Here is a 13,994-nt window from a genome sequence, read left to right on the forward strand (position 1 = left end):
TTGTTTTTTGTTTTGTTTTTTAAAGATTTTATTTATTTATTTATTTGACAGAGAGAGAGAGAGACAGCCAGCGAGAGAGGGAACACAAGCAGGGGAAGTGGGAGAGGATGAAGCAGGCTCCCAGCAGAAGAGCCTGATGCGGGGCTCGATCCCAGAAAACCGGGATCATGCCCTGAGCCGAAGGCAGAAGCTTAATGACTGAGCCACCCAGGCGCCTCTCAAGAGTGGACTTGTGACGAAAGCAGAGACAACCTGATTCTCTTCCCGGAAATCTGGAACTGAGACAGCAAGACAAGTCAGAGACCAGGTGGCACTAAACACCACCACATGTAAACGTGGAAGGAAGCTGTAGAGTGCCATATTCTGCCATATGGACAGAAAGAGAGCTCCCTTCTGAGGCCATTTGTAAGACCAGTTAGTTGCAACACCGCTTTCCTGCCACCGCGTTCCAGGGGCACCACTGTATCTTTACAGAGCTTTCCACTCCTTCTAACTAAATAATCCTACGGCACCATTAGTCCCAGGCAAAAAATGAGAAAATCAAAGTGTTTTTCACCTTGAGCACTGAACCTGGCATACAACAGGCACAATGAATATACTGAAATAGTTAAAGTTTATTCTAAATATGATATTCTTCAGTTTCCCCAGCATGTTGCCCTCCCGAAAAGTGTTTCAAAGATTATTCTTCTCAAACCATATTCCATTACCCTCAATAGGAATCCCAGGGATAATACCACCCCCCACACATGCACTTTTAACTTTACTAAGATTTAGGTCATTTTATCTTAGGCTCTTTTGTTTTCTCATCTACCATCCTACCTCATTAGCCACAACCTTCCTTCTGAAGTGCATTCTGATGCTATTGAGATTTAAAAATTCACCTCATCAGATGGATACAGTTAGATGGGAGTCAAAAACTACCCATTTCCTTCTACTCTAAACCCACGCTAAATCAATGGCTTTTAAGAGAACTTTGAAAGGTCAGATATGTTCAGATAATGATTTCTGCAGATTTTAAAAGACTGAGCAAATACATTTTATGACTGAACACATACAAGCGCACAACATGGTAACAGCTGAAGTTTTGTTAGTGGACATATATTATCCTTCCAGATGTCTTTGTAAAAAGAGATACTAAATAACCTTTCTCTAGGCTCCTTTTGTACCCTCAATTTCTTCTACCACCACATCAGGAAACTTGTTCTCCTGAACATTCTCTTTAACTTGAACTTGATCAGGCTCTCCCTTGGCTTTCTTCTGTTTACAAACACAGGTTTCTCCTTATTGGAAAAACTTCTTGATCCCAACGGTCCCTCTAGTTACTGTTCTCTACTTCTCTGACAAACTTCTGGAAAGCAGTGTGGACCTGCTGCCTTCTACTTCATCACCAACTTGTGCCTCAACCTGGGCAAATGGACTTTTGATTTCTCTTAGTCCAAGCTCCCATACCAACTAACCCAATGGCTGCAGCTACAATGAAATCATACAGTATCAGTGAGCAATTTAGCAAAAGATGTTCCTTCATCCAAACAGTCAGAGCTTGGCTAGTGGACTTGTCTCTTCTTCCAGACATCCTCCTCCAGAAAGAAAACAACAGCAACCCTGCCAACGGCCTCTCCTTGATCCTTTCTTTTCCTGACCTTTCTGGTACTTTATCATACAAATGAGCACTGTCATCTTAAAATTTTTCCTCTCTCATCTTTGGCCTTTACAATTTTATTTAGTAAATCCTCTTCTCTATGTGTACACTTAGTAAAGGTAGAAGTCTTTGGTCCTCAGGAACTTTAGGTCCTTCTTGCTGCTCCCTCATCAATTCCATTTACTTCTGGTTTTAATAAACACCTCGATAAGCACCATACCTAAATCTACATCTCCAACTGTTCACTGGCTATTTCCACTCACATTCAAGTTTAAAAGCAAACTCATTATTTTAGGAATACCACAAAAAATGGGCTTTCTAACTCAAAAGTACCTTAATTTTCAGATTAATGCACCTCTGCTTATCTAAGGAGGCGGGAAGAGTTCGGGATTGTCAGCTGATTAATGAAAAAGCTCCACAGCGCCATCATTTCAGGGGTAAAGATGACAATCTATAATACAGAGGCCCTACCTTTAGGGAGAACAGTCACTAAATTACCTGGCAAGTGCAATATCAGTTATGTGAAAGCAGGAAGACAGGTCACAGAAGAAGACCTCATAAATCCCAGACTTGCTTCAATTTCTAAATGGTCCTTTCTCACTTCTCCTGAGCTTTCTTGCACTCTCACATTGCACACAGTTGTTCTCAAAAGATTTGGGGAAAAAAGCAGTTTCCTAGACTCCAAAATAACTGGTTCCCCTAAAAATACTCCTCCTCCCACCTGCCTTCCCTATTTCTGTATATAATACAGAATTGTTCTCTCAGTCACCAAGTCACAAAAGTTCAAATCTGACTGTTTCTTTTAAATCCAATAGCTAAAGCATATATCAAGCCTACCAATTTTTCCCTTGGAATGTTTTTCAAATAATCCTTTCTTTCTATTTCTTCTCCCACACCCACAGCAAACATTTTTAACTTATCCACAATTTCCCACTGACTCGGGAAAAGCCTCAGTCTCACTCAACTAAGACCGTTTTAAACTCACTATTAATGGATCAAAGCTGGCCCTTGATTTTAAACTGTCTTAGGCCTCCAACCTCTCCTTGTGCCAATCCATTCTGCATGCTAATACCAGGTTAAGGTTTCAAAAGGCATTTATCATGTCACCATCTTGGCAAGCCACCCAACACAGCAACTCTAAACCCCTTAGTGGATACTAAACATCCTTCACAATCTGTCAACAATGTACCTTTCACCCTAAACCTCTACTTCCTCTATAAATCATCCACTGTGACCTGACAGATGTACTTGCTCTTGCCTTAGTCACTTTAATCTTTGATAATACATCCCTATCTTCTCTCTCCCATCTTTTGGAATTTAAATTATCAAAAATCCAGCTTCATATTCCACTTTATATATGAAGCATTCCTTCTGCCTCTAAAAAAAAAATGTGGCTCCCCCTTAAACTACTCATTGGACATTTTGCCAAACACCGGGTCCAATTATACATTTAAGTCATGCTGTCTCCAAAATTAGACTGTAAATTTGAGATATAATGACATACTTTTTCACATTAAGCCTGTGGCTGAGAACCCGTGAAATAACAATTTTATCCTTAAATCCATAGAACAAAAAGATTTCCCTAAGGCATTTGCATGAGAATAACTCAGACCACAGCATATTATAATGGATCCACTTTCCTCCAAGACAAGTAACTTCTTAAAATTGTTAAGATTCAGTTATGAAAGGGTGTTGAGAGCTGTCTGTACAACGTAGGCAGGGGCCTCACATTGAGGAGTCTTCACCCATGTATCTGATAGGACTGCCGAATAAGAATGTATTATTAACAAACATTAAAACCAGGTGTTCCTAAAAGTTCTGCAAGAAGTAAATCAACTGTGGAAATACCTCCAAAGAAACTGAACACCTGTCTCTATAAAATACAAGTACAGGAATTTACACAGTGCTATCTCAAACAGGAATAAACCCATGTCTCGGGCTTAAGTGGGAAACTTCCTCTGTCTGATTAACAGCAGTCTGAACACTAGCAGGAAAATTGGGGGAGGATTCAGGTGCTACAGCAGAAACATTCCAGTGGCAAGGATTCTGTCTTTTTAAAAAATGCATTTACTGGGATGCCTGGGTGGCTCAGTCGGTTAAGCGTCTGCCTTCAGCTCAGGTGGGATCAAGTCCTCCATTGGGCTCCCTGCCTCTCCCTCTGCCTGCTGCTTCCCCTGCTGTGCTCACCCTCTCTCTCTCTGACAAATTAAAAAAAAAAAAAAAAAAAAACGCATTTACTGTGCAACTGTTAGAATTAAATAACAGAACTGTATCAATATTCAGTTTGGACCTTTGACAACAACAGAGTCAACTGAACAAGTTCATTATATATACGGCAAATCCATTCAATCAATCCCTGTGAGAAAGAGCTTTCATTTTGTTTCTAAAGAATCCTATTAGTTTGCTACTTACTGTCTGCTGATGAGTTGAGTTCTGTTTTAATCTTCGATTTTTCAAGATCTTCTTTATATTCTTTCTTAAGTAATTTTACTATCTTTTTGCTGTAACTTGATTTCTTCACTTTGAAAACTTCTTCATTTTCTTAGAAAAGAAATTAAATGAAGTCTGTAGCAACCATTTCAGACAATATCTTCCCTTCTAACTTTCACATGGTCTTAGGTGCTTTTTGCATTCATCCAAATAGATACTCATACACCCCAAGCATTACATAATTTGAAGTTATTCCAAATCTGTCATAGACTCTGCAAGCTGAAGTCAACGTCATAAATTAACCTCGCATAATGCAAATTTGAGACTTTTTAAAAGGTTTAACACTTGCGACTACACAAAATTTTCATATGTCCTATTGTCTTCCTCAGGAGGAAAACAAAATCACCGAAAAAGCACTTAATTAAATTACTTTATTATCAGAAAAAAAATATCCAAAGTCAAAAGATGCTGGGTAAGAGAGCTGTCAAGTCTGAGTAAATCTACAACCATCACGAACTGACATATATTATTTCAAGACCAACCTAAGAACAAAGCACTTTTCAAAAATAAGTTTTGGTATGTATCCATGGTCTTTGATTCGAAAATTTTAAAGTCAAATGCAAACACTTTATCAAATAGTTTCTGCATCATCATTAAAAAAAAAAATCTGGCTGTGGTCGTCTCAAACAAAATAAAGAAATAACAGAAAGGCCAAAAAAAACCTGCCCACCTTCCTGGAAGGATGAGAGCATCTTGCATCAATATGCAAGTGAGATACCCAAAAGTCTCTTTTTTCATAACTTGCACTTAACTGGGTTACATAAGCACACACGCAACTGGTCGGGAACTTAGATTTAAGGCTCATAAATGATCAGAAATCTAAATCCCCTGCTGCTTGGCCTCTCACACCGGATTGGATAAAATGCCTTCAATTATTATTACACCGTCTCTCTCCATTGTCCAAAAATCAATGCGAGAAAAGCCTCGCAGGGTATATCTGTACCCCTACTTATTTACTTATTTTCATGGGGAAACTGAGCTTCGGCGTTCGCTGGGGACTGGCCCAAGGTCACTCAGAACCAGAGCTTCAACTCCCGGGATTCTGTTTCCAGATTTAGGATTCCTCTTTACAAACCCAGCCTTCCTGGTCAAGGATGTCTGGACAGATCCCCCAAGAGGCGTGGGCACGGTGACCTGCAGCGGACTGAGAGACCGTGCCAAGAGCAGAGAGGGGACCCAATCCAAGTTCACCCTGAAACACACCCGGCAGGAAAAAAGCAGGACAAGGGACACTGAACTTCCACTTGATAAACTCAGAATGACGGATCTGAGCTCCTTCCCCTCAGAGCAGGAAATGCACAGGAGGACGGTGAGGAGGAGGCGGTTGTTAAGAAAAGGCTGGTGGCGGCGCGGGAACGCGTTCTCCGCCGGGAGCAGAAGGCCGGAGGCGGGGAAAGATGTGCAGCAGGTCGGGCGCGAAGGGGCTCCGTTCCGGGCTGCGGGGGCTGGGCGTCCAGGGAATGCGGGGACTAAAAGTGGGGGCCCAGGGTAGGGATGCTGGGGTCTGAGGTCCAAAGCGCGGCAGTTACCTTCCTCCTCGTCCTGGAAGCTGAGCAGGCTGGCCCGGGGCACCTCTTTGTTCTCTCGCGGCCTCTTGCGCGGCTTCAGCCCATTGCCGGGCTCCGCGCCGCCCGGGAAGCAGCCCCCGGCCTCAGCCCCGGAGCCCGAGGTCAGCGCGGAAGGCGGCGGAAGCCCCGGGCCCTGCAGCGACTCCCCCCCAGGGGCCCTGTCGCCGCCGCCGCCAGAGCCCGGTTCTTCGCCGGTGCCCGGCGGCGGCAGCAACGGTGGCGGCTCCTGCTCCTCATCGCGCTCTCGCTCCTCCTCCTCCGAGTCATTCCGCTTGCGCACGTTCACTCGCCGGGCCTTTCGGAACATTCCCGCGGCTCGCACGGCAGTCTCACACCCGCTCCCACACGGCGGCCCCGGCAGCGGCAAGCTCGCGATAGCGCACGCGCACACTCCGGGGTTCCAGCCGGGTCCCGTCTTCCCTCCGTCTACCGCGCACCACCGAGCGCGCATGCGCTCGCACCTTCACTACGTGGAGAGATCTCCGCGCTTCTCGCGAGAACGTCAGCTTTTTGCGCTGTCCTCTGTCGGCGTGGAGGACTGTTGGCACGGAACTCTGGGACTCTGGTGCTATCCGACGGGTCACAAATGGGATCATAGAGACGAGAGGACAGAGTAAGCTCGGTCGTCCCGCAGCCTACGGTGCTGCAGTGCGTCTTCCGCACTTACGCAGAGTAGTCAGTCACGCGAGGAAACCTCCCGCCAAGCTCCGGGAGGGGCAAAGGGAGGAGGAGGAGGAGGAGAGGGAAGGGGAGGGGAGGAGCCAGAAAAAGAAACCAAGTTTCGTGAGGCAAAAGTAGGGTCCCAGGGTGGATAGTCTCCCCAAACTGTAAGTTGAGTTGTGATATGGTAATTATTACTAACTCTGTTGAGTCACACTTCGTATTTCTACAGCTTTGTAGCTACAAAGTACTTTCGAAAGCATTGGATTTCGTTTATCATAAATTGTTACCTGGCCTGGTATTTTAGCCCCTTTCTCTGTTACCCCGAAAGCAAAAGTGTTTTAGCGTTTTAGAAAGAATGCCAAGTTTGCGAGCAGTTCTGAAACATACCTAATTTCAGAAACGGAAGGAAAATCGGCTTGCACGAGTGGGGATGGTTGTGACACATTTCAGCCTTGCCTCACAGAGGCGGTCTTAACTGGCAAAGCCCCATTGGGGTACTGGGCTGTGAGGTTGAACTCACAGGCTTGTCCATCGTATCACCAGACTTGAGGCCTTTTCCTTCACGTGTGCGTGTATATGTGAATTCGTTTGCATGTCTCAAAATTCAAAAGGTTACAAAGGGCATTCTTACAATGAAAAGAGCGCACCCATCACCGGAAGCTTTCCATTTCGGCAGCAGTTAAAATTCTCATGATCCCCCTGAGATACTCTGAACATGAAAGCACGTAAGTGTATCTTTATGAATTATCTTTTTTACACAGTATGTAAACTGTGTTTTTAGTTTAACATAAATTGGAGTTTGGTTTGTGACCGTACATAAAGTGTTGGCTTTCCTTTTACCCAGATGCATACCGATCTATTGTTGGAATGTACTATAATTATCAAACCAGCCCCATAAAAACTGATATTAAGGTTATTTCCTATCTTGCTATAATATTCAATGCCACAATGAAAACCTTTGGTCACATCTGGAGAATGAAACAGAATTGGAACCACTAGATCCCAATCAATGTGTGCGTTTGTAATTTTGCTAATTCTAAATCGCTCCTTATAGAATCTGTGCTAATGTGTACTCTTATCAGCAAGTATAAGAGTGCCTTTTTGACTACACTGCCCTGTCAAAATTGCACTTAAGAATTAAGTTCCAAGTTGAAACAGAAAATCCCAAGCCCACCAAGAATTTCTATGTCATACACATCCGCCTTATTTTCTCTGGATTTCTTTATTTGGATTTGAGATCTGCCCAGCCAGGACCCACGTCTGGAAAGTGAAAAGATGGTCTAGGCAAAGAACATCCTCTGTAACATTTTCTTCCAGTTAATAGGAAAAATTAGTAATATCTCACTCCCATTCTGCTCTCATTACACTAAGTTCTTATATTTTGGCTGCTCAGCATCCATTTAAGTTCTGATTCCAACAGACTGTTTCATTGGTGAAATTGAACTCCAGTTCCCATCACAGAAGATTCAAATTGTGCCTGATCAGCCTCCAGACACCTGAGCCAAGAGACAGATTTTGCAGTAATATGATTAGGGTTAGAGGTAACAAACATAGGTCCCAGAACAGAATATGTTAATATCTTGGCTTAAAATTTCAAAAAGATCTTCCACTGTAAAAATGGTGGCTGTATATGGATAGAAGGGAGGACAATTGTCATTTTAACATGAGCCAAGATAGTAATAGACAACGAATGTCTTTATAACTTTGACAGTGTACCTATTCAGATAATTAAAGGGCAAAGTTAAACACTTGAAAGTTATTTTTGCTGCACAAGCAAGCCAAAGGTCTTTTTATTAGAGGTTATAGATCTTGTGAAATTAAATCCCCAAACATGAGTAGCTGCTTTGGTTGCCTGTCAGCCAGTATATTATCCAAACTGATGATTTTATAAATGCTTCTGTGCTTTGAGTATTAAACAGACTAATTTGTGTATTGCATATAGTATGTGATCACCATTTCATATTGGAAGATCGTTAGTATTCAGGGAAAACAGAGACAGCTTACATAAAACTGTTAATATCAGTCATTTTGTTTGAATCAATAAGTTAGTTCAGTTCTTCTTAAAAAGTCGTTTTTCCAGGCAGTAATTCTGATTGGTTTTTTTTTCCCCACCGAATTGTGACTTTGCATGGATTAATTGATCCATAAATTCAGATAAAATAGGCAAACCAGTTTGGTTTTGTTTGCTGACTCAGTATTAGACTCCATAGTTTAGAACAATGGTTACGAAATGCAAGTCTATGGACCTGTGAAAAGTTTTCCCTAGTCAGCTGCCAAATGAGAAGAGTGAGAACAGTCTGTCTGCGTAGAGTAGCCAGATGTCCTTTCTTGGGGAAAAAAATGTTCCTTTATTCTGAGATTGTCTTTCTCTTTCCATGTTAAGGTACTAAAATCTCCTTCTATGAAACAGTGATGATGGCATAGGATAGTGTGTTTTGTTTTTGCATAATTATTTGGCAAAATAAAAAGTAAATGCCATGAATCCTCCGAAATTTTTTATTTTATCTAAAAATTTTATTTTATTTTATTTTTTTAAGCAGGGTTTATTGAGCTATAGCAAAGTGATAGTACAAAACTCCCAAGGAGGGAGAAGACCCGAAGGGGTTGTCCTAAAAATTTTATTTGGCAGGTGGAATCTCATAGTCTAGGAATCCCTGATCTAGGAATTTTTCTTTTCTTTCTAAAACTGTAACTCTATAATTCTATTCTGGAAAAATAATTTAATTATTTAAATATCTTTAGAGCTTGCCTTGCTGAATGCTGTTCTGCATTAACTTATAGTAAAATGTAAGCTTCACGGGAGAAGAGATTTTGTGTTTTGTTCACCACTATCTTTGCAGCAGCTATAATAGCACCTCATACACAATAGGTAATAAATATTTGTTGACTGAATGGTACTGCACATTATCTGTTTATTTAATTAGTGATAAGTATTTCATCCTATGTTAATATAAATTACATTTTCTACAGCTTACATTCCTTTATTCTCAAAACAAGATTGCAATACATTTGTTATAATTTCCTGGGTAGATGAGTTCTTAAAGCAGTAATAGATAGTTCCCCCTTGACCTTTGGGAACTGCCTCCAATAGGGAGAAAGGCACTCCTCACCCAATGATGGCTGGAAGCCTGGTTACACAGTCCCGACTAGGCAAAGATGGGCACCTGATCCAACGTGAGCCAATCAGATTCTCCCAAGATTTTGCACTTGAAACTAAGACAATGAGTCCCTGCTCATGGCTGGAATTGCAATGAACTCAAAAGCCCAAGGGAAGCCATAAATTACCATGTCAATTCAAAAGCTGAGAAAACTAGTCTGTGTAGCAGAAGAGAAGAATGAAGCAGATGTGCTAAAAAGCAGAAGGCAAAATAGCATGTGGGCTTCTTGTGCCTTTCCTGGGTCTTGTTCTCAATGCTTCTTGAAGCAGGACTTCACTCCTGTCTGTGGGCTCCCTGAAATGCCCCCAGAATCCTTAGAGTAAATTTCTTTTTGGTTTTGTTGCTGTTGAGGATGTTTATTGTTTGCGTGTGTTTGCTTAAAATACTTAACGTTTGTTTCCATTAGTTAGAAGAAAAGAACATTAGGACCAAAAAATTCTAACAAAATAACCAATACTTATTTTAATTTTGTAGTAATGTTAATTTTATCTGTGCAATTTATACAATTTTGGTTTTTTTTCTTTCAAGATTATTTAAATTCAATTCGGGTCACATATAGTGTAGTATTAGTTTCAAGGGTAGAATTTAGTGATTCATCAGTTGCATATAATACCCAGTGCTCGTTATATCAAGTGCCTTCCTTAGTGCCCATCACCCAGTTATCCCCCCACCCACCTCCCCTCCAGCAACCCTCAGTTTTGTTTCCTATAGTTAAGAGTCTCTTAGACTAAGGTTTGCCTCCCTCTCTGTTTTCTTCTTATTTTATTTTTCCTTCCCTTCCCCTATGTTCATCAGTTTCGTTTCTTAAATTCCACGTATGAATGAAATCATATGGTATTTGTCTTTGACTGACTTATTTTGCTTAGCATAATACCCTGTAGTTCCATTCACACTTTTGCAAATGGCAACATTTCATTCTTTCTGATGGCTGAGTAATATTCCATTGTATACATATACCATACCTTCTTATCCATTCATCAGTTGATGGACATCGGGGCTCTTTCCATAGTTTGACTATTGTGCACATTGCTGCTGTAAACACTGGGGTACATGTGTCCCCGTCGAATCACTATGTTTGTATCTTTGGGGTAAATACCCAGTAGCGCAATTGCTGGGTCGTAGGGTAGCTCTATTTTTAACTTTCTGAGGAACCTCCGTACTGTTTTCTAGAGTGGCTACACCAGCTTGCATTCCTACCAACAGTGTAAGAGGGTTCCCCTTTCTCTGCATCCTCACCAACATCTGTCATTTCCTGAGTTGTTCATTTTAGTCATTTTGACTGGTGTGAGGTGGTATCTCATTGTGGTTTTCATTTGTATTTCCCTGATGGTGAGTGATATTGAACATTTTTTCATGTCTGTTAGCCATTTGTATGTCTTCTTTAGAGAAATGTCTATTCATGTCTTCTGCCCATTTCTTGATTGGATTTTTTGTTTTTTCATTGTTGAGTTTGATAAGTTTTTTTATAGATTTTAGATACTAGCCCTTTATCCATTATGTCATTTGCAAATATCTTCTCCCATTCTGTACGTTCCCTTTTAGTTTTGTTGATTGTTTCCTTTGCTGTGCAGAACCTTTTTGTCTTGATGAAGTCCCAATAGTTCATTTTTGCTTTTATTTCCCTTGCCTCCGAAGACATGTCCAGTAAGAAGTTGCTATGGCTGAGGTCAGAGGTTGCTGCCTGTGTTCTCCTCTAGGATTTTGATGGATTCACATTTAGGTCTTTCATACATTTTGAATTTATTTTTGTGTATGGTGTAAGAAAGTGGTCCAGTTTCATTCTTCTGCATGTGGCTGTCTAATTTTCCCAGCACCATTTGTTGAAGAGACTGTCTTCATTATTACATTGGATATTCCTCCCTGCTTTGTCAAAGATTAGTTGACTATAGAGTTGAGGGTCCATTTCTGGGTTCTCTGTTCTTTTCCATTGATCTATGTGTCTGTTTTTGTGCCAGTACCATACTGTCTTGATGATTACAGCTTTGTAATACAGCTTGAAGTCCAGAATTGTGATGCCTCCAGCTTTGCTTTTCTTTTTCAATGTTACTTCGCCTACTCAGGGTCTCTTCTGGTTTCATACAAATTTTAGAATTGTTTGTTCTAACACTGTGAAAAATGCTGATGGTATTTTGATAGGGATTGTGCTTTTTTAAAAAAAAGTTTAACAGCTTAATAACTCTTCAGCTTTACTATAGTTTTTTAGAGATGAGTTTTCTTTCTTTCTTTTTTACTATTGTTAAGATATCCATACAGATATGTTCATTGGCATTTAAGTCACAAGCAAAAGTGAGGAAAGCTCTTTATCTTGCAAGTCTGTAGTTATTACAAGTACAGAGAAACAAGTACCTCCATCTAGAGCATGTGAACAATCCTATTAAAAATGTTAGAAAATTTCTAAATTCTTTCTCAAACTCTATTGAAATATAGTTTAGTCTTTTCTATCAAATCATTATTATTGATGGACTCCAGTTTTAAAAGATTCAGTCTTTTAATAGTTAATTTTTTTTTTTTACCACATTAGAATTTTTGGTAGAGAGACACTCAACTTTTAAGAATGTTTTGGCAGTTCCACTGTAATAGCTATTCTTTCATTTTCTGAAATGACAGTTTCTTCAACAAAAAGAAAGTGAAATTTCTTTTCATCCAAATTTAGAGTGTCATGATAAAAGTAAATGATGTCTTATTTCCTTGCATGGAAATATTGGGCTTATTTGGTATTTTAAAAATGCATCTGCTATTTAGACCAGGTAATTCTATTATTATCCATTTATTCAGCAAAACTTATTGAGCATCTGCTATGTTCTAGGCATTGTGTGAGGCAATAGGAAACCAGAAAGAATAAGGCAGATGTGTTCTTTCTCCTTCCAGACCTGTAGTCAGGTGCTGGAGACATAATAACAAATACATAAAAATTAATTACTAATTGCAGTTAATATTATGAAGAAATCAATAGGGTACTACATCTTAAGAAGCACAAATATAAAATGATAGAAATTTTAATTTGATTCGTTTCTTCCCCAGTGCCAATGACCATTTAAATATCTTTATCATCAGTAAATATGTAGGAATTCTAGGATTGAGGCAGAACATTTTCCTTCAAGATGATTGCAATTACTAGCTCCAGGATGACTCCTTAAGTAAACTCTTCTTAAAATATTTCATGTAAAATGAAAAGCAGTTGAAATAATTTTATCCAGTACAGTATTTTACATTTACTTTTTTAAAGTAATCTCTACACCTAATATGGGGCATGAACTCACCGCCCCAAGATCAAGAATCCCATGCTCCTCTGACTGAGCCAACCAGGCACCCCCATATTTTATTTGCATTTTTAGTGTTACTCTGTGAAAGAGTGTAATTTACAGTCATAGTACAGATATGATATTTATATTACATTCATAGTGGACACTTTATGAATGCATCTAAGAACTATATTACCAATACAAAAGCAAAAAATAGCAATGCAGCCTCTCTGAAAGAACTCATTTGTGTTAACTCAATACCATTCATACATTATTGCCTGTCCTACTCGAGGAAAAAATGAAAAGATACATTATTAAAAACAACAGAGGTATAAGTATCTCTTCTAGGTATAAAAGACAATGTTTCCTTCTTCTGTGGTATTGAGCGTTACTAGAGGGCAGCAAGGTATGTAAGAAACACACTAATCTTGTAGTACAGTTACATTAGAGAAGAACCAAGTCAAGCTTCCAATTCCTTGAAAATTAAGTGGACTTTTGTTTTATTTTATTTTATTTTAAAGATTTATTTATTTATTTATTTATTTAGAAAGAGAGCTGTGGGGAGGGGCAGAGGGGGAGGGAGAGAAAGTCCCAAGCAGACTCCGTACTGAGCACAGAGCCTGACACTGGGCTGGATCTTAAGACCCTGAGATCATGACCCAAACTGAAACCAGGAGTCAGATGCCTAACCAACTGTGCCACTCAGGCACCTCAATTAAGTGGTCTTTTACAAATAACCGTTCTCTGATTATAAAAGTACTACCTGTCTATTTAGAAATATAGGAAATGCAGAATAAAATAAAGAAAATAAGTATTTATAGTCATAATACTTAATTTTTGATGCATTTCCTTCCAGAAAATTTTTGATGCATTTCCTTCCAGAATTGTTTTATGAACATTCATTCATTCATTCATTCTTAGTGGCTTCATCATTCCAGTGCATAATCTACTCAGAATTAGTTCTCTACTCCTCTCACCTTTAATAATCATATCTACCACTCTACTTTGGCTTGCTACCATGATTGCACCTTGGACTTTCTCCAAGTCACTGGGGAGTTACTGTGTGTCTTCCAAGAACTGTATCCCTTCTGTCCTTCCAGTCTGCCTACTCTACCTCCAATCCAATGAACCTATCACTGTTCGCTGCCCATTCTCTTCCTCCTGCCTTTGTTTCCCTTCTTTTCCAAGTTGAATTTTTTAGGGCAAGATTATAGTCACCCCCTTGCCACAACTT

The 13,994-nt window shown here is 40.0% G+C and overlaps 1 protein-coding gene and 1 long non-coding RNA gene across 6 annotated transcripts in view; one reads left to right on the forward strand and one right to left on the reverse strand.

Annotated features, from left to right (window-relative positions):
• The window catches only part of PAXBP1 (PAX3 and PAX7 binding protein 1), a 33,414-nt gene extending 27,220 nt beyond the window's left edge, over positions 1 to 6,194 (reverse strand). The window contains exons 1-2 of the mRNA XM_026512515.4: positions 5,659 to 6,194; positions 4,052 to 4,180 (exon numbers count right to left, since the gene is read on the reverse strand). Coding sequence (XP_026368300.1) covers positions 4,052 to 4,180; positions 5,659 to 6,148 — 619 coding nt within the window. The 5' untranslated portion in view covers positions 6,149 to 6,194. The remainder of the gene's footprint in view (positions 1 to 4,051; positions 4,181 to 5,658) is intronic.
• Positions 6,195 to 6,344: 150 nt separating this feature from the next.
• The window catches only part of LOC123001112 (uncharacterized), a 61,428-nt gene continuing 53,778 nt past the window's right edge, over positions 6,345 to 13,994 (forward strand). The window contains exons 1-2 of one of the 5 annotated variants that reach the window (XR_008957268.1): positions 6,367 to 6,524; positions 6,972 to 7,085. This is a non-coding gene — a long non-coding RNA (uncharacterized LOC123001112). Of the gene's footprint in view, positions 7,086 to 13,994 lie in introns of all 5 variants that reach the window. The other 4 variants (XR_008957265.1, XR_008957266.1, XR_008957267.1 and 1 more) reach the window with 4 other exon arrangements.

Source organism: Ursus arctos, unplaced genomic scaffold (genome assembly GCF_023065955.2).
Source record: "Ursus arctos isolate Adak ecotype North America unplaced genomic scaffold, UrsArc2.0 scaffold_4, whole genome shotgun sequence".
Taxonomy (NCBI): domain Eukaryota; kingdom Metazoa; phylum Chordata; class Mammalia; order Carnivora; family Ursidae; genus Ursus; species Ursus arctos.